This window comes from Sylvia atricapilla, chromosome 3 (genome assembly GCF_009819655.1).
Source record: "Sylvia atricapilla isolate bSylAtr1 chromosome 3, bSylAtr1.pri, whole genome shotgun sequence".
Classification (NCBI taxonomy): domain Eukaryota; kingdom Metazoa; phylum Chordata; class Aves; order Passeriformes; family Sylviidae; genus Sylvia; species Sylvia atricapilla.
The window spans coordinates 53,079,225-53,097,471 of record NC_089142.1 but is presented as its reverse complement, the minus strand read 5'-3'; the positions used below and the strand labels follow the sequence as shown (position 1 = coordinate 53,097,471).

Genomic DNA, 18,247 nt, shown 5'->3' with positions numbered 1-18,247 from the left:
AATTCTGCATTTCATAAGTGAGAGCATATTTAGAATACAGAAAAGGATTTTAGGGAGGAGTGGTTTGCTTTTAGCTCTTTAAGATAGCAGTTAACTAACAAAACCACTGCTTTAAACAAAACTCCTTTTACAAAGCAGTTAAGGAGGATCAAGTTTCAAAGCTCAAAATGATCACGCAAAAAATATAGCCCTGAAAACTGGGTCTGGAAGATAGCAAAAAAATCTTCCTTTACGGCATGGACAACAATTAAAGAAACCTAAAATTGCCTATTGTCATAGCTTTGATATTAACACTAGCTGCTTTGGCAAGCTTTAAAGACTGGACTGCACTATAAAACCTAAAAATGTCCTGGACTTGGAGTTGTTTACACAAAATATGAGGAGATATAAAGTTACAAAGCTGGGGGTTGGAAGAGATGGCTTTAAAACCATCCTCCGTGCACTGACGTCACGTGGAAGCCAGCTGCGGGGATGATGCTCAACGGAACTGTTTTCCAGTTTGCAAAAGTTGAGGATTTATTCAAAGAGAGTTGCAAATGCTGCCCCAGTTGAAAGGTTGTGTCTTGCTTAGCTTTCTTACTTCTTTTAAAGATCAAGATTCACAGAACAGGATCCCTGCTAGCTGTGTACTTCGTTGCTTTCTCTGCTGCCTGGAAATGGACTGAAAAACTCCTAAAGGATTTCTTATTCCATGAAAGGTATGGTTGCAGCTTATTTTAAATCCGTGTTTTTGAGCAGTTGAGATTAAAAAAGGAGGCAAATTTCTGATGTGGCAAACAGTTATTTAAACATCCCTCTTAATGTTGTTTATATGTAATGTGAAGTTCATATATGTTATATATGGTCTTTATTCTTAAGTTCAGTTAGTTTTTTCTGGTTTTTCAATATATCTCAGACAGAGATATATTAATAGAATAGGGATGACAGCATTGTGTGCACTTGAATCTTTTTCTTTCTTTCTTTCTTTCTTTTTCTTTTTCCTTTATTTTTCACTACCTTTTTTTTCTCTTTCTTCCACTCTCTCCTTTCTCCCTCTTTTCCTTCCCTTCTCTCACTTAACTGTACTTTTAATATATAAAGTGCATGTTATCATGACACATGGCACACATTTATAATTGAAAAAATACATATGTTTACAATTTTCTTAGTCATCCAAAATACAGCACTTATTTGGAAATATAATTTGATTGCATTTTTTAATGTAAAAACAAGGGAAGATTTGTGTATCTGATTAGGCACATCCAATCTGATTAAACTCTGTTGAAAAATAACATCTCAGTTGATGTCAAGTAGATTATTTTCAGAAGTTGCTAGAGGTTGTTTGCAAACTATCTTGCATTTTTAATATCTGGCTAAAAAGGATAAGATGAGGGAATCATGACTAACATCAAATAGTTGCTTCAAACATCTTTTGCTTACGAGGAGGAAGGGCTAAAGGAAAAGTTTAGGGGAAATGCAGCTGATGCAGACAAAATTGATTATTTGCTTAATTTGATTGCTGTAATAAGCTTCTGACCTTGTCTAGGACATGCAGAAATTGCCAATACTGCAAGAGCACAGATATTGTTCTGATCCACAGAGCGAATGATAATGTGGCATTTTAAATGCCTTAGGTTGCTTTTGCCATGTGAAATACCCGTGGGGAAATCTCTCGACACACAGAAGGTGTATTACCAGGACTGCACATCGTGCTCCACCAAAATAACCCCAAAAAACCCCCAAAGGAAACACCAAGGAAAAAAGAAAGTGGGGGGAAAGAGAAGTGGAAATAGGAGTCAAAGTCTGTGAGGAGTTGATCCACTGTAAAATAGCAGCAAAGCTGTATAGTCATCCAGCTGCTAACATCAATAAACATGAGTTTTCTTCTCAGAATTTCTGTCAAGAGGAAATCAGAGAAGCCTAAGAAACAATATAAGCCTTTTGTGGATCTTTGAGCTACAAGTGACCATCTGTAACTTCTGTAACTATCCTCTTTCAAGACTCAATTTCCTTCTGTCTTCCGGCTTTTTTTGTAATCAGAGTTCCATATGAAACAATTTGAAAATTGTTAAGATGAATGCCAAGATGGCAATAGTAGTTTCCAGCATTAAGGAAACACCAGAGGCCTTTTCAATGCTATATCCATGCTTGAAAGGAGTACATACTATATCTATTCTTTTGTGTGCAAAAACAAATATGCCATATAGCATTGACCTTTCTAGTAATATGTGGCTGACTAAAGCATGGTCATTATTACTAATAGTGCACTAGCTAAATCACCATTTGTGCAAGTTGTTGACAGATTATGTCTGCCTGTCTTGTTCATGACTGTACAGCATTTACATATGGAGGTTTTAATTTTTTTTTTCTGACAGGTATTTGCATAAGGATTATAGTGGAACAGAGAGTTGACTTTTGTTTATTTCTCAGAGGTATCCTGAAAGGTTATAAAGACATAAATGTAACCAAAAGAAAAAAATTAAGTGACAGTGCTAAAACTTACAACCTTTGGATTAGCAAAGTGAGAAAGTACTGCAATATTCTTAAAGTTCATTAGTGATAGATGTTTAGATTGCAATAGATCTTAAGTATAATTGAATTTTTTGCAAGTTGTTTTTGGTCAACACTTACTGGAGTCTGGGACAAAGCTGAAACGCTGGCCTGGAGAGGTGCAGTCTCTGTAGCCTGGCTGCATTCCCTGAGAAGCCGTGAGCAAACCAGTACTTGGCTTCTTTCTTGATGAGAATTCTGTGCTGTCTTTCAGCAGCTCCTAGTTTCAAGGAGTTTTATGGTTTTATGGAGTTGCTCTGTATGTTTTTAGGCAGAGAAATGAAGAAGGGTGTGACATCTGTTTTTAGGTAGTTGAGGGGACAGATTGTCATTTCAGAGCTCCAAGGCAGGTGCTTGGAGTAAAGTGTTCTGCAAGCCCTGAGTGCTGGGCTGGGCCCATGATGGCCTGGGAGATCTTATGGGGGGGATTCCTATGACCCAAAGACCTAAGCAACCTGTTGGGTTTCATCTTCATCTCTTCTGCTTACTTGTACATGAAAGAAGCTGACTCTAAGTTTGGCATTGTCTTCCCAGTCAGCTGATATAAGGCAGACATTGCTAAATGGAGATTACGTGGTAGCCACAACAAGACTTGCCAGTGACATATGGGATGGGGAAGAACTTTGCTCAGGAATGAATTTTTACTATATCATAGAAAATGTGGGCAGTAAAATTAGCAGCTCTTGTGAGCTGACAATCACTGATCATCAGTCAGGGAAATGAAGAAATTGCAGAAAGGTAAACTGGGCTTAGTCCTAGTTAACTCTCCAATGATTCAATTGCCTACCTATTTGATTTCTAGCAGGAGAAGAAAGAAATGCAGAGATATTTTATTACTAGAGCTAGGTTGAATGACCACCTTGGTAACGCAACAACTGGATTTGAGAGCTGAGGTTAACAAACTCAAATATCAACACCTATGTACCAGGCATTGTATCATAGGAGCCATCATAACTGAATGAACTAGATTGGTGTTAGTGCTATTGGGAGAATATTTTGTAGTTTTCCCTATGTTGGTCCTGAAACTAACATTTATAGATTTAGATTTCTAAATCCAAAATTCTTGAACTCTTTTTGGTAACCTTCTGTCCCTTCTTTATAAATTATTTCTACGGTATATGTGTTTGTACCTGTTATTAGCTTTCCTGTCCTGTAAGCATCATGAATTCCAAAGCATTCATGTAGCCATGAGAATTCCCTGCATATATCAAGTTTGCAGTCTTCAATTGCCAAAAGAATGTACCAGTCCTTGTCATGCTCCTTGCATGTGTGCAAGGAGTGCGTGAGCAAACATGATGCTTTTACATTGGCAGTTGTCTTTTGAACAAACATGAAGATACCTTTCACCCTCAAGGGCAGATATTGCAGGATCCCAAGGTCCTGAAGTGCCGTTCAATATTATACAGACTCAAATTCACTGGAAACACATTTATAGTGAAGAGAATTGGCAAAGATGCAAAGTGATCATGGTACAGAGTCTGCTGTGGCAGATGTTACCGAATTCTGTGATGCTGAATGTGTTACACCTCCCCTTTCCAGACTGGGCATCTCTGCCTTTGGGTTTATGTCCTGTAATGCTTAGTTCATCCATATTTGAGTCACACTCCAGACAAATATCTAACAATGATATAATACTGTCTCCAGCAAGCTCCTTTCATTTATTAATTTTGGGAATTTTCTTGGTTGTCTTTGTTCCCTGAAAGTTAGAATAAAACATAAGACTTATTCTCATAAATTTCCAGGAAACATTCAGGGAAGAAAGAAAAGCAGCAGAGCTGCCTTTGCTGTTGCACAGACTTTAGCCATGGACCTGCGTGAACAACTGGAGAATACCGAGAGGAGCTGGAATAAAGAAAAAATGGAATTGCTGGAGAGATTTGACAATGAAAGGAAAGAATGGGAATGTCAATGGAAGGTCATGCAGAAGAAAATAGAGGAGGTACTTTTAAACAAAAATCTGAGCACTACCATTTTCGCTTGGGGTGAAGTGAGATGGGGTCACTTCAGGTTTTTTTTCTGTGTTTTATCCTATTTCATATGTGTCACTGGAAGTTTCTAACAGCTGGTAGGATGAAAATCCTGGGATTAAGCCGTATTTGCAATTGCTTATTTCATAGTCATGAATACAAGATAGGAGGTGAAATGGGGCTTTGTGAGCTGTGAGATTATTGACTGTACATGCTGCTGACAATTGGACTGGGCATGAGCCATGCTGCCTATATTACACATGCTTTTTTCAAGTAAATACTGAACAATATGGGGGTTAGGAAAATGCATATTTAGTAACACAAAATTTAGGTATCATAATTAACCAGCAAAAAGCCTTTAGATGGCACAGGCCTGCTGGAACAAATATTAAAAATAATGTATATATATATGAAATGCTGCATGACACAGAATTATTCAGGCTAGAACCTGTTCCTTTTATGGATGACTCTTGGGAGAGAAAACAGGTACAGCAAATAGCATGAAAGTTCTGAAACTACTGGTGTTTACACATACTAGCAAACACTCCCTGCTATTTGCAATGCATCTCCTTCCAGAAATACTCACAGCAATCATTTATTATTCTTTTGTCCCCAAACTGTCCCTGCAGCCAAACCCTCTGACACTCTCTAATGCATTAACTGAGTCTGCTTGGCAGCCTATAGAGGCAAATTTTTTCATTAGTGAGCTTTCCACACTTTTCATCTAATATACACATGGAGTAGTTTTGCTTGCTGTCTGCCAGCACTGTCCTGTGGCTGAGCAACACAGGAATGTATGGCAGAGATTGCTCACATGAAACTGAGAAGGAAAATGGTCAGAGCCAAAGGAATTGCAGCCATACACTGCCCATTAAACCAGCCTGCTGCAGAACTACATGATGTCAGCTCTCTTATATTTTACCCACAATTCTTGCAGACTTTGGTATGATGGTCTTGTGACACATTTTGTCTTTTGTGTTGGGACTTTTCTGTGCAGTCTTCCCTAATTTCACTGCCAAGCTGAGAATGCTTAAAAAGTTGGTAATGTGATCTGTATATGTAGTTGAATTTCATTTTCTTAGCTATAAGAGCTGATTTGGAATGGCAGTAATGAAAAGATATTCTGGCTATTAGTAGATCTGACACTAAACAGCAAGGACTGTTTTCATCATATTCTTTAATAGCACAGAGATTAGGAAAGCATGACAGAGACAGAAGAAGAGATAAAGGATGGAATGGGACTGAGGGGAAGAGAATGAAGCAATTTGCTGGCTACTGCAGGACCAAACAAAACTACAGGTTATACCTCAAGGTTACTGGAATCCTACGATCCCCTCTTAAACTGTGACTATAGCTGCTGCTGATTTCAGATGCCTGACATTTCTTCTCCACAAGCCACATGGCTGGAGAAAAGAAGAGATAGATACCTTTCAAATGCCATTATCTGTAGAAGGATATCCTCAATAAAACTTTTGCTCACTTATCAGCTTGTATTTCAATTTGGCAGTTTTCTCTAGCCCACCAAACTTAACCTAATTCCTCCAGGAAGACTTGTAGGGTTTAGGAGATTTTATTATGGGGTAGTATCCTTCTTTCCTACTGCTATGCTGAATCCAACTGAGGCTCTTATTTCTTGGAAATGGCAAAGTTCAGCCCTCAGTTTCCATGAACAGCTGGTCTTTGGGAGTGAAATCTGAAAACCCAGGATGAGGTCAAGTGTTAAGTCTTTGAACGTGAGAGTGCTTGTAATCCACAGCATTACCCATGAAATGGCCACATGTTCTGCATGTTGTTTTTCTTTTCCACTGTCCTTCCAAAAGCTGTTGTGATGGCCTTATGCATTGTGAGAGGGCAGGCAGATGGCTGTTCAGAGGTGCCTGTGTGCTTTCTTCATGAGAGCAAGTTAAGAATGAATGTTTATAAAGAGCTGTGGGATTCTTGGCACTGGAAATTATACTGTAAGCAGAAGAGATTTTTATGATATTGCCATTTTTTCTGATTTATAGTTTACCAAGTTTCCTAGTTTGAATGTGCTGTGTGACCAGAATTAACACCTTTTCATTTACTAATGAAACCACTCGATCTCAGCAGATAGCATGAAAGAAGAGGGTGACAGCATGTTGCCAAATAATACCATTCTGCAGTACTGATTTATCATTCCAGTCATAGGGAAGAATTCCACTTGTCTGAGAACTGAAAGAGTCTGGTCTAGTGCAGGCACTGTATTTGATGAGAATTCACTTCCTCTCCCTCAAATAATATGCTTTAATAGGTTGTAACATAGCCAGAACACTCTCTCTCTGTCACATTCCCCCACATACCCTATCCATCAGATCACACTTGTGTCCACCACACAGTGTGCTGATATTATTTGGAAAACAACCATTCAGCTTTTGGCTCAAGGCAGGGCCATTTGTCTCAGGAGATCTCTTCCAGTCCCAACCATGGGTGGAAGCCACACATTAAAATTATGGCAGAGAGTTTGAGAATGGTAACAGCCTTATCCTGTGACAATCATGTTGTTTGAATTATCACACTAGGTGACTCAGCACTTTCCTACTACCACATGTAGAATATTTCTAATCCATGCTACTGAGAGAAGCGTCATTCAAACAAAAGATAAATATGGGGGCTTTGCCATAAAGTTTGTTACAATATCATGATCTAATAGAAGGTTCTATTGTCTTTTCAGCTTTACCAGGAGGTAAAACTTAGAAGGGAGAGCAATATGACCATCCATGATAGCAAGGCCATTCAGAGCAAGATGCTGCAGCTGTCCATGCCTTCCCCTACTTCACAAGAGAGTGACACAGTGGAGCTGAACCATCAACACAGTGTGGCAAATGACAGAATGGAGAAAGGGAGTCTGCTTGGTATAACAGGACATGAATGGAAGGAACCCAGAGACAAGAGCAGAAACAATACTCTGTTAATGGACAATCTGGCCTTTGAGAACCACGAGGAACCTGAAGACAGCCTCACCATTAAAACTTCTGAGCAAAACACCAAGAATTATTTTGGTGATCTCAATGTAGTAAGTAAGACATGAGCATATTTCAGTTACAAGGGGGAGGAAAACACTGAGGACTTCGGCCTGCCAGGTTAAGCTTAAAAACTGATCTCCCTGATTTTAGCTTTCCACAAGTCACTGTCTCTACTTGCTCCTAGGCTTGCTATCAATTAGTGTCTTCTCACTGTTTAAATGTGTAAACAGCATGCTCTTTACCTCTGTTCATAAGGTGGAGACATTTTTGTATCTTTTCTCATACTACTTCCCTCTGCTGTGAATTTTAAATGCAAATGACCACAAGTTTCAAATTAATTCTGGAGATATCATTTTAAATGTATATGTTAAAGGACTGTTTTTATATTTATAAAGGCTCTTAAAGAACTTGCCAGAGTTAGTGAAGAATTATGCAGCTACCAAGAGGAAATTCGAAAGAAGTCCAATCACAGAAGGTAAAAACATCTTTGGACTTCTTATATTAGAGGAAGGAAATGAATAACGCTCTTTATGCTCTTCACTTTGAAGGCAGGTTTGCTGTTGGATTTATTAGTAGTTGGGCAGTTCCTACTCTCCTAGTGTTTCAATGCTCAGCATAAAACGTTCAAATGGAATATGCTGAAATATGATACAAAGACACATTTTACTAGAAAAATGGATTTTATATACAGAACCTACAAATTCAGATTAGTATTTATATGAGATGAAATTGTATTTGTTTCTAATGGCTGTACAGAGGATTGGGAAAGTGAGCAGATATTTCTGTCTGCTCTGTCCCTATTTCCACGTAGTTTTATAAAACACTGTATGGGTTTGTCAGGCTTGGAGTTTCTTACTCAAAGCCCAAATCTAGTATTGGGACACATGTCAGGAATTGACAATCCAAGAGTAGAAAGAAAGCAAGAGAGGGGATAGAACCACCATACATTTGTACTAGTGGAAAGATGGCCAGTATGAAAAGTATGGCAAGTGAACATTCCATCATCTGTTAAAAATTCCATTGTCTTCTCTAGCAAGCTAAACACCAGACTGCCTCTTGAGTTGTGCAGAAATTTTCAGGTAAACTGAACCTTCTCAGATGCTCCCAAAGATCAGAGGGATTTCTCATACTCCATCACGCAACCAGTTTATAGTCTGTCACTAATTCATTATTTTAGCTGGGCTACTGTTTGTATCTTTAGAGCAGATGGATTCATAGCTGATGCATAGCTTCTAGAGGTGCTTTTTTATCAGATATCAAAAGACAAATCTCATGTGTAAGGTTATGAAATCTAAACAAGGAATATACTGTGTCCTCCAGCTTTCTTCATTCAGTTCATAGTCAGGTAGACTCGTATGAGTCGTTAGAAAAAGATCCTACTGTACTTACTGTAGAATAGATAAGAAAACAGTCATCTAAAAAACTCAGAAGAAGAATTTTAGTGTCAAAGGAAAAGAATACAAATTCCATTTGTTGATCTTTCCTCACATTTTTTGCATGTGTTTCAATTATGCTGGGTGTATCAGCTGCAGCAAAACTGCTCCTAAACCCTTTTAAGTAGCCAGTGTTAAAACACCTGCTCCTGGGAAGAATTAATCCATGATGAGGTGCTCTGGAATGTCCCTTATTGCTCATCCCTAAAACACCTCTTCTGTTATTTCCAGAATGAAGTCACTTCCTTTCCTGGGGGAATTTGAGGAAACCCAAAACACAGTTATTCTGCCTGAGATGAACCATGCGTCCAGCAATGAATCACAGACTTCAGTTGCTTTTGAAAGAGAGGAACATAATAATAGGAAGAATCTGATGAGGTCCACCAAGGCTTTGAAGGACATTTCTTATGGTAGCCTTACTGGTGACATAGGAACAGATTTCAGACCTTGGCAAAAGAAAGAAGCTCCACCAGTTCCTCCACGGAGCACTTCTCGGCACCTAACAAACTCACTTTCTGCAGTCATACAGCTTTCAGAATCACTCGTAAGAGATCCAGGCATCAAAAGCAATTGCAAGGCTCAGGATTGTTGGAATGGGGGAAAACTGAGGAATGCTTCACCTGTAAACAAAAATAAATCTGCAGTAGCCTGTGCAAATGAAGGGCAGGCTATGAAAGTCCCTGTGATGGTAACTGCTGCAATACCTGTAACCAAAAATGAGTGCAATGCTCCAACAAGTTTCTGCCACAACACATGGGCATATGATATGGGCAAGCTTGGAAAAGACGATAAAAATGAGCCTTCCCCACTGTCAGCCCAAAAGAGTTGCTCAGATGGAAATATGGCCCAAAGCAACAAGATGCATCAGAAACAAAACACCAAGTCTCACAGCAGCTCTTTTTGCAGTAATGACTTTTATGCCCCTGCTGCCTTGCACAATGATCTTTTGGAAGACACCAGGTATCCTTTGGGAAAGACCCAAAGAAATGAAATGCTAGCAGCAAAGATTGATGAGTTTAATCGGGCTGTATTTCACACAGATAAACATAACAATGCTCTGCAGGAAAATCAGGTGCCTCAAACAGCATCAGAAGATCACAAACCCTGTGGTCCACTGAGTGACTCTGCTACTAGCAGGGCAGAAACTGTAAATATGTCACATGATTCAAATCCCAAGCTCTCTGCAGCAAAGGAGCAAGAAACTAACAACCCCAGCAAAGCTGTCAGGACAGCAGGGCAACAAAAGCACATGAATGGACTTCCAAATACTAGTGGTTATAGGCACATGCTTCACGAGCATGACTGGAGACCAAGTAATTTATCCGGTCGCCCGCGTTCCGCTGACTCAAGGTCGAACTATGGTGTTGTTGAAAAGCTTTTGAAAACCTATGAAAAATCAACAGCGACTTCTCCGTGTAATGCAAAAGGCTGCAAAGATAAATGGGCACAGGCAAATTCTGAATTCACCAATGGGGGTTGCGAGACACTGAGTCAGTATTTTGAAATGCTCCAGATTGAGCAAGAAAAGCAAGACTTTCCAAGGAATTCAGCCAGGCATATTGGGCAGCAACTCAAGCAAGGAAAAGAGAGACAGAAGTTACCAGAGGTAAGGTTCATAGGAATGACAAAAAAACAAAACAATTCCATTTCATAACAAGCCTCAGACTCCAAAATGGGGCAGACTAACATTATATGGTAAATAATTATGTAAAAATAGATACTTTAGGCCAGGATCTGGATCAATCAGGAGCATTTCCTCTGCAGATTATAGAGTTGTGGGAGGGCAGGAGCATGTAAGTAAGAATGAGCAGTGAGGACATGTGCCAGATTCTTATCCCTGCTGGTGTTCTATAAAGCTAGTTTTTTACTGCAGTGCAGTTATGCTAAGATTGAACTAGTGAGAACTTCAACCAGGTTTTAACACCCTCTCTCCTTCCTTTACCTGATGTTTTATGTCATGAAAGACTTCTCATAGGGCTGAAGCAGACTTGGCCATGCCCCAAACCCTAGAGGTCTTAGATAACATTCCTCAGTATCCAGGGTGCTGCTTGGTTCAGGATTCCCTTGGAACTGCCTATGACAAGGGCTGTTGTGACTCCATAAAGATTCCAGTAATAAAGTAACCTTCTCTTACTCATGTCTCAGGTTCCAGCTTCTTCTATATATTCAAGCATAGGCTCACAGAAACAGAAGAGCATTGCATGACTAATTAATTTACATTTGGCTGAAGTTTATTTTCAGAAGTTTAAAAATACTGCTTTTGCCAACATTCTTTCTTAATGAAAAGACAGATGGTTTGGAAAACACTCTGTAAGTTGCAGGTTCTGTGAAAGTCCACAAAGAACACAAAGAGATATGCCTCTTGGAATCTCAAAAAAAGATAAGGCAGGTGTGCTTTAAGCTGGGGAACTTAAATGGGTTCGGGCTGTCAGCTGGTATGCTTTAAACTGTCACAAATTCACAGACTTCAGTGGAGCTATATGGATTTAAGCAGCTGAGAATCTGACCATGCAGATTTTCTTCTGCATGTCTTCCTGACAGCCTTGCTGTGATGCAATGTCTTGCTTAACAGGCACATCTTTGCTTCAACACAGAAAGGAAAAGGCCATAAAGCTTCTTATTTCTTTTTCATCCAATAAACTTTTGACAGGCAAACAAATTTTCATCAATTAATATGGAGGAAAGGAATAATGACTTTTTCCACAGGCTCAAATTTTATATTGTCACTTCAATCTGTAGAAACTAAGTGTAGAATACTGCCTGACCAGGAGTTACCATTTTAGGTCCAGCAGAATTAAGGATGATGTAAAGAACTACATGTGGCTTGAGGCACTGGGTTTATTTTCATTATTTCCAATTTACATCAATGTAGCTATGATCAAAAACTGTTGAGTTTCCTCTGCATCTATGATTCTGCTGCTAGACATCACACTGTATTAACACATAACCATTCTGAATTAGTTACCAAGTTAAACAGCTTCACACTGAACTAATGGAAACAAAGTTTCCTGAAATAGGATCTACTAGAAAATACCTGAGAAGTATGTAGATCCTACTCTAGTAATATCAGATGATATTCTGAGTTCTACACTTGGAATATTTTACAGCATTCATTGACAAAAAAACTTCCAGGAGCGAAAAGATAAGAGGAAATGTCAATTTTGTCCTGCACTATCATTTTATATCTTTCCTTGTGTCTGACACTTGTCTTCATATATTTTAAACCACAACTGATGTGAGAATCCCTGTACATAGAAATAGCAGTTCTTTTGGATTCTGTGCATTGCTGCGCTCCTTTTAATAGCTTCCAACCACCTGTTGTGAGGTCACCGCAAATGTCTTCCTGCATTCCCCCTGCATTCCACAAAAGCTGCAGCTTGTTAAAGCAAGGACTTGCCTTTGTGTTCTAGATATGTGTGCCAGCTAAATATCCAAGTGAGAAGGGCTTCTCCCGTCCCGCTCGGCCAGCAAATCGACGCCTACCTTCCAGATGGGCATCCAGATCCCCGTCAGCACCGCCCGCTGTGAGAAGAACAGTGTACAACTCTGTCTCCTTTCGGGCAGAGACCTCAGTAGTCTGAACCCAGAGCTGAGTTACATGGTGGTGTGAAAGCTCTATGCCTCACTATAACTGTGTTTGGTATGTGTCATAGCAACCAGTTCCACACTGTTGTGTTTTGTCCAAGAGTGACCCCCACCACATGCTGGACAAAGTGTTCTGAATCTTAGGTCATTATCACCATGGTCTTCAGTGTTTTTATTGAGGTGAAATAGTGATATCCCTGGTTTTCTCTGGGTCTTTCTTTTTTCTTTTTTTTTTTTTTTTTTTTAATAGTTCACAAGGAATTTCTTTTGAACAGCATCTTTCTTAATTTGCCAATCAATTTTGAGTTGATACAATGTATAGTGCTGTATATTCTGACTCTTCTGCAAACAGCAGAACATAAAGCTGTATGCATGTTCATGTGTTTGTAGGTGCATGTGTTGGACTAGGAAGTATGCAGGCCTGTATTTAGAAGAGACAAACTGTGCTAATGTTGACATTGAAATTACAACCTATATGCCTACATATATATATACTCTGTGTTTATTTTAAAAAGTTTGAAATATACAGTCCTGATGACATTTATATTTTGTATATCTTTTACATAGGTTCACAGGTGTAGTATTTAATGTAAAAAAAACCTAAATATGCATTTTTTGTGACTGATCGCAGTGATAATGCCTTGCACAATATGTATCTGAAGCAGACTAGCTTGACTGAGTTGTCAGTCATGCTTCATGGCATCCTTGTTCAGTTTCCTAACCCTAATGCTAGGTCAAAATTCCCAAACATATTTTTTCTGAATTAAAATATTATATGATTTGTAATACATTAGCCTTTTTCAGCACCAGAGACATTTCTGAAATGTTCTAAACCCTTTAAAAAGCTTAAATGTGCCATTATATATATAGCATACTGTAAACACTTTGGTAGATTCAGCTACTGTAACATACAATTTATGAAGGGAAGAAAAGAGTTGTATATGCTCAATTCTGTAAAACTTATTTTTCCTTCTAGCATTATACTTTGAGGTTTGGCAAAGTCAGATAACAATGGACTTGTTTACTTTCGCTCAAGGCAGGAGAACAAGCACCGTTGTTCCCAGTGCTGCAGCCACACTTCTTTTTTACTCTTCTCCTGACTAGAGTGCCTGAGCCACTCGCTAATTCCCTGCTCCTGGACTAACTTGTGGCAGTCAGTTATGAAGTTTATTTGCACTCTGGCAACAAGCTGCATCTAGTAGGGAAATATCGCATCGAGGTATGATCACAATGGTGCCCGAAATGCTGACACATGGCATTGCAACTCTGCTGTTGCCATCACTTCAGACTTGGTATTATTTGCCATCTGAATGGCATGCACAGAGCCTGGCTTGTTCCTTCTCACAGTGAAACAAATATGGATGCTGCCAGGCTCTGAACTTTCAGAAAGACAGTGTCCTTCATCCTGGAAAATTTGCACCCTTTGTTAGGCTGTTGCTGGATACACAGTGCAGTAATGATGATAAATGTTACCTTTAAACAGCGTGTCTAGGTCAAAAGGAGTAAAAGAGGCACTTCTTCAACATCAGCCTGATCTTGTCTGGCAACTTCTTCTTCTGGAGAAACATAGTGCATTCAGAGGAATTTCAAAAATCATCCCAGGATTCATTAATGTGCACATCCTCTTATGTGAATGTAAAAAGGATTTCAGAGAGAGTATAGGCTTTTGTCCTAGTGAATTGTATATGTGGCAAAATAGGGAAAATTTGTGCTTTATTTGGTAGTGATCTGTTGTTCTACTCCAGTCATGTTGAGAATTCACACCTTTTTCCTTCCTTTAAGGACCTTATTCTTCTTTCCTCTGCACAACTTTGATTTTGAAGAGAGAGAAAACAGAAGGCCATGTGTTCTGAGCAATAGCCTGTATGGTAGTATTGGTAACAGCTCTGGCTTGCTGATATTGAACTGAGCAGGCATTAGAGCCAGAAACCCCAATTTGTCATGCCATTGTGGCTCTCTGCCTGGCAAAAAAACACACTCAAAATAATTTGCTCTATCTAGACTTTCTAGGTCTATCCCACAATACATGAAGACTTGAAGCAAATAAACAATTCATCAAAATTTGCTCGGAGATTATTGCAAAGTTATTGCTGGAAAAGATACAAGGACAGAATACCTTGAAGAAAATCCATACAGTTTGGATAGAGACAAAAATCTGTGCACTCAAGTGAAAAATTAGGAGTGACTGTTTGCCCTAATTTAGAGATTGCACTCCATTAGCTTCCTCAGAACTAGAAAAATTAGATATAATTTATGGTAAACTTGGAACATGGCTTACTATTCTACCTAACTACAGAAATTAGCAAACCAAAATACCTTGCAAATTGACCTTTTAAATGCCTAAGTAGCTGACCAGGTTTGAATGCCTAATGCTGAGGAAAGGATAATACAAGAGAATTGTAAAAAAATGTGGTTATCTTCAGTCACTGTTGACTGCAAAAAAACACTTTTTAAAATTACCTTTGTGGTGAAGTTAAGCAGTTTTGTTCTGAAAAATTGTGATGTACTTTTGTTTGAAGTATGTAACTACAAAAGCGTTTCCCTCAATAAGTCAGTGAAGGTGTTTCTTTAGTTTCCTTCAGTTTCTTTGGTTGCCTTTGACATAGACCGCATTGTTGAATCACAGAGAAAGGATCAAATGCCGACAACATTCCCTGATGTATGTAAGTTAAATGAACAGAAGGTTTTTGGAATAAACTAATAGGTCAAGGATGAGTCTGTTTTGTCAAGATTTTCTGTGTCCATCTAATTTCAGACATTGGTTCTGATGCCTAAAAGTCTCAAACCTGGTGATTTTGGTCTGCAGATGGCTAGTTGGAAAGCCTAACTTTAGAAAATTGCCCCTGTCACTGTTTAAATATTCTCTTCAACTGCACTTGTAACAGGGCCAGTGGACTGTGGTGATTTTTCTAGTTCCTGTAACTGTGGTTATTGAACCATAGTAAAGGCTTTATTCACTTATTTGCTGTAGGGGGAAAAGCTCCACTGGGCTTCAGGTTCCCCTGTGTTGTTTCTGACAAGGAAATCCACACATATACACACATTTGTGCAAGAAACACAAATGATCTAAGCATAACTTGACCTTCCTATTAATCCTAGTGTCACTTTGGAAGCAGTGAGTTTCATAAACCTGTTTCTAAAACAGGTATTAACAATTTTACTCCTCCATACTCTGTCTGAAGTCCTAATGCAGATATATGTTCTTTTTACTTGCAACTCTGAATTAGTCTGTCTTTATTGCATGTTTATGGGTTGTAGTAACTCCCTGGAGACACAGAGTCAGCTGCCCAGGGAAATGGGGTTGTCACTAGGAATCAGATCTGGTATTTAGTTGACAGAAAGCATCATTCTCCCTCATGCCGGGACACAGGGCCATATTCTTACCAGACTCTTTTATGGAGGAGTGTGGCAGGGTAGAGGCATACAGAGGAGAATCACTTAGATCTTACTTGCATATGTAACAGGGTTTCTGGAGGCTAGAGAATTGGCCTGACTCAGACCCTCTGCTGGAGGCAAAAGGAGTAAAGGAAAAAAATTCCATTCAAAACCTCTGCGTATCATTCCTCAAACTCAGAGTACACTTCCATTAGGTGTTTTGTCTTTACAATGTAAGTGACAGATTTATGTATTTTTAAAATGCTGCTGAAAGAATTAACTTTGTTTTCCAGCAGCAACACAATTGTCCTTCACTATTACACACACTGTAAGGGAGTTGGCTGTTATATGTAGGAAAGGTTTGGCAAGCAGTGTAATAGAATTTTTCAGAGCATTCAGAACACAAATTCATTTCTCCACTTGTCTATTTTAAAAATTGGGATTTTAAATAGGGATTTTGCATCCAAATGTCTTCAACAGCATTTTAGCAAAGATCTTCAGCAATCCAGAAGGCAGGCCCAAGTACTTACACAATTCTCACAGTGATGCTATGCAAAGAATTTCTTTGGCTTTGAGATCTGTAATATACAACTCTCACCATTATACTGCTGATATTCTCAGTAATGGTATTCTCATTTGTAATGGTGTCTTTAGTTGTGTTTGTGCTCTTTCAGCTGGGAGGTTTAGTGCTCTAAATGCACTAAATCAAAGCCCCTTGTTGCCTCTGGCCTTCCCACTCCTCTTTGATTCGCAGTCTGTACTTTTATGTGATTTATTGTCATTGGTCTGTATGTATATGCCATACCATAGGACTTTCTATCTGTACTGCAGCTGAAATATTTTTGGACAGGCTGTTTTAAAAAGTGCTGAAATTATTATTGCCATTCACAAATATATTAGATCTTGATCTATTGTTTTGGATCACTGAAAATGCATTTTCTTCATCCACTGTTAATGGCATACAATATACAAAACGTGTGCTTTTGCTTTTTGAAATGGCAATTCATTTGCTTTTGCACTTTGGTTTTTCCCCTCTCCCTCAGACCTATTCTAAAGTTCTTGTATCAGTAGAGATGTGTTTCTGATGTGTCCAGTTGATCCAGTTGCTGTGTGGCCATGGCAGCTCATTCCTAAGGGTGCCTTGCTAACTCTGTTGCTCTAAAAAGAATTGTATCCGGAATTTCCATGGGCAAAGAGAGACTGAACTGTCAAAATGATCAAAGTGAATGTGTTGTTAATGACTTTTCTCTAGTACCTGCTGTCAGCAATGTTTCTGTTAAAAGGTCTGGAATTTGTTTCCTCCTAGTGGTACATGTTTGTGTGTGTGTATGGCAAAGATTCACTGAAAAATGACACTGTAGGGGAGTCCATATATGTTATATTTTAAAATCAGATTATCTAATGTGTGAGCCCAAAATACACTGGTCTATCGCATGAGATAATTTTTCCCTTTACTACGGAGTAGATGCAGTCCCAAAATGAATGGTGGGAAGCAAGCAGGCCCTCCACAGGTATGTCTGAGGTATGTAATAGAAGTAAGCAAACTGTGCTGGCTGATATTACCGGGTGAGTTAAATCCCTTGACTAGTTAACTCATTAAAGCCAGAGATTCTTTAATATTAGATCTGAGTGGATGCACAGACTTCTACTAACCTGCTAACGTGTCACACAGGGATTGTAATGCCAAGGAGTCTGATTTTGATTGCCCCTCCACATGGAGGTGGATGTGCCTTCATAATCTTCTACCAGTGCCCCTCAGATTTCCCTAAATGAGTTTACTGCAGCTAGAATAATTTCCAAATCATATTCACAGTAGGAAAGGACTGTCATTAAAGAAAATTGCACTCATATGTGACCTCTGCAAACATGACACTGCCAGCTGGCATGGTGACACAGAAAATCATACTGAATTTTACTTCTGTATCATGAGATACCTGCAGCAGGTCAGCTCTTCTGGCACATAATGTGATGTGGAGGTGCTTAAGATGTTGTTGGAAGAACACCACAGCCAGATATGTGTGTACATATGGCATGCTTGTTTCTTTGCAGAATCGTTCTAGTTTCCATGAAGATATTCTGATTATTTTGGGAGTTTGGGATTTTTTTTTTCCAAATTCAGCTGAAGCCACTTGACCAACCCATGCTGTTGCTGGTAAGAAGTCTCATAGGAGTTCTTCTGAAGCCAAAATATCTACTCAGAGAAGTAGCTTCCTACCAAATGAGGTAAGATGGTGAGATATAAATTGAACAAGCCAGTTCAAAAACTGTCTCATCCACTCTTACATTTTTGTGTACACATACACACAAACGTGCATCTCAGGAACTTTTCTCCCAGGAAGTCCCACAATGTCCAGTGCAGCTGTTTTTTGCTGTA

General features: G+C 39.0%; 2 protein-coding genes across 3 annotated transcripts in view; both read left to right on the top strand.

The window, feature by feature from the left end:
* Window positions 1-663, top strand: part of MTCL3 (MTCL family member 3) — a 38,143-nt gene extending 37,480 nt beyond the window's left edge. For both annotated transcript variants that reach the window (XM_066315358.1, XM_066315357.1), the window contains exon 8: window positions 592-663. The gene's annotated coding sequence lies outside the window, so the exon portion shown is untranslated. The remainder of the gene's footprint in view (window positions 1-591) is intronic.
* Window positions 450-17,111, top strand: KIAA0408 (KIAA0408 ortholog). The gene is made up of 6 exons (XM_066315360.1): window positions 450-698; window positions 4,272-4,468; window positions 7,189-7,530; window positions 7,876-7,955; window positions 9,145-10,519; window positions 12,324-17,111. Exons 1-6 carry the CDS (start codon window positions 692-694, stop codon window positions 12,492-12,494), a joined length of 2,172 nt encoding a protein of 723 aa, XP_066171457.1. The 5' UTR covers window positions 450-691; the 3' UTR covers window positions 12,495-17,111.
* The last annotated feature ends 1,136 nt before the right edge of the window (window positions 17,112-18,247 follow it).

Coding starts and splice junctions, on each gene's coding strand:
- KIAA0408 (XM_066315360.1), top strand. Junction 4,469..7,188: donor TGCAGAAGAAAATAGAGGAG/GTACTTTTAAAC, acceptor TTGTCTTTTCAG/CTTTACCAGGAGGTAAAACT. Junction 7,956..9,144: donor AAGAAGTCCAATCACAGAAG/GTAAAAACATCT, acceptor TGTTATTTCCAG/AATGAAGTCACTTCCTTTCC.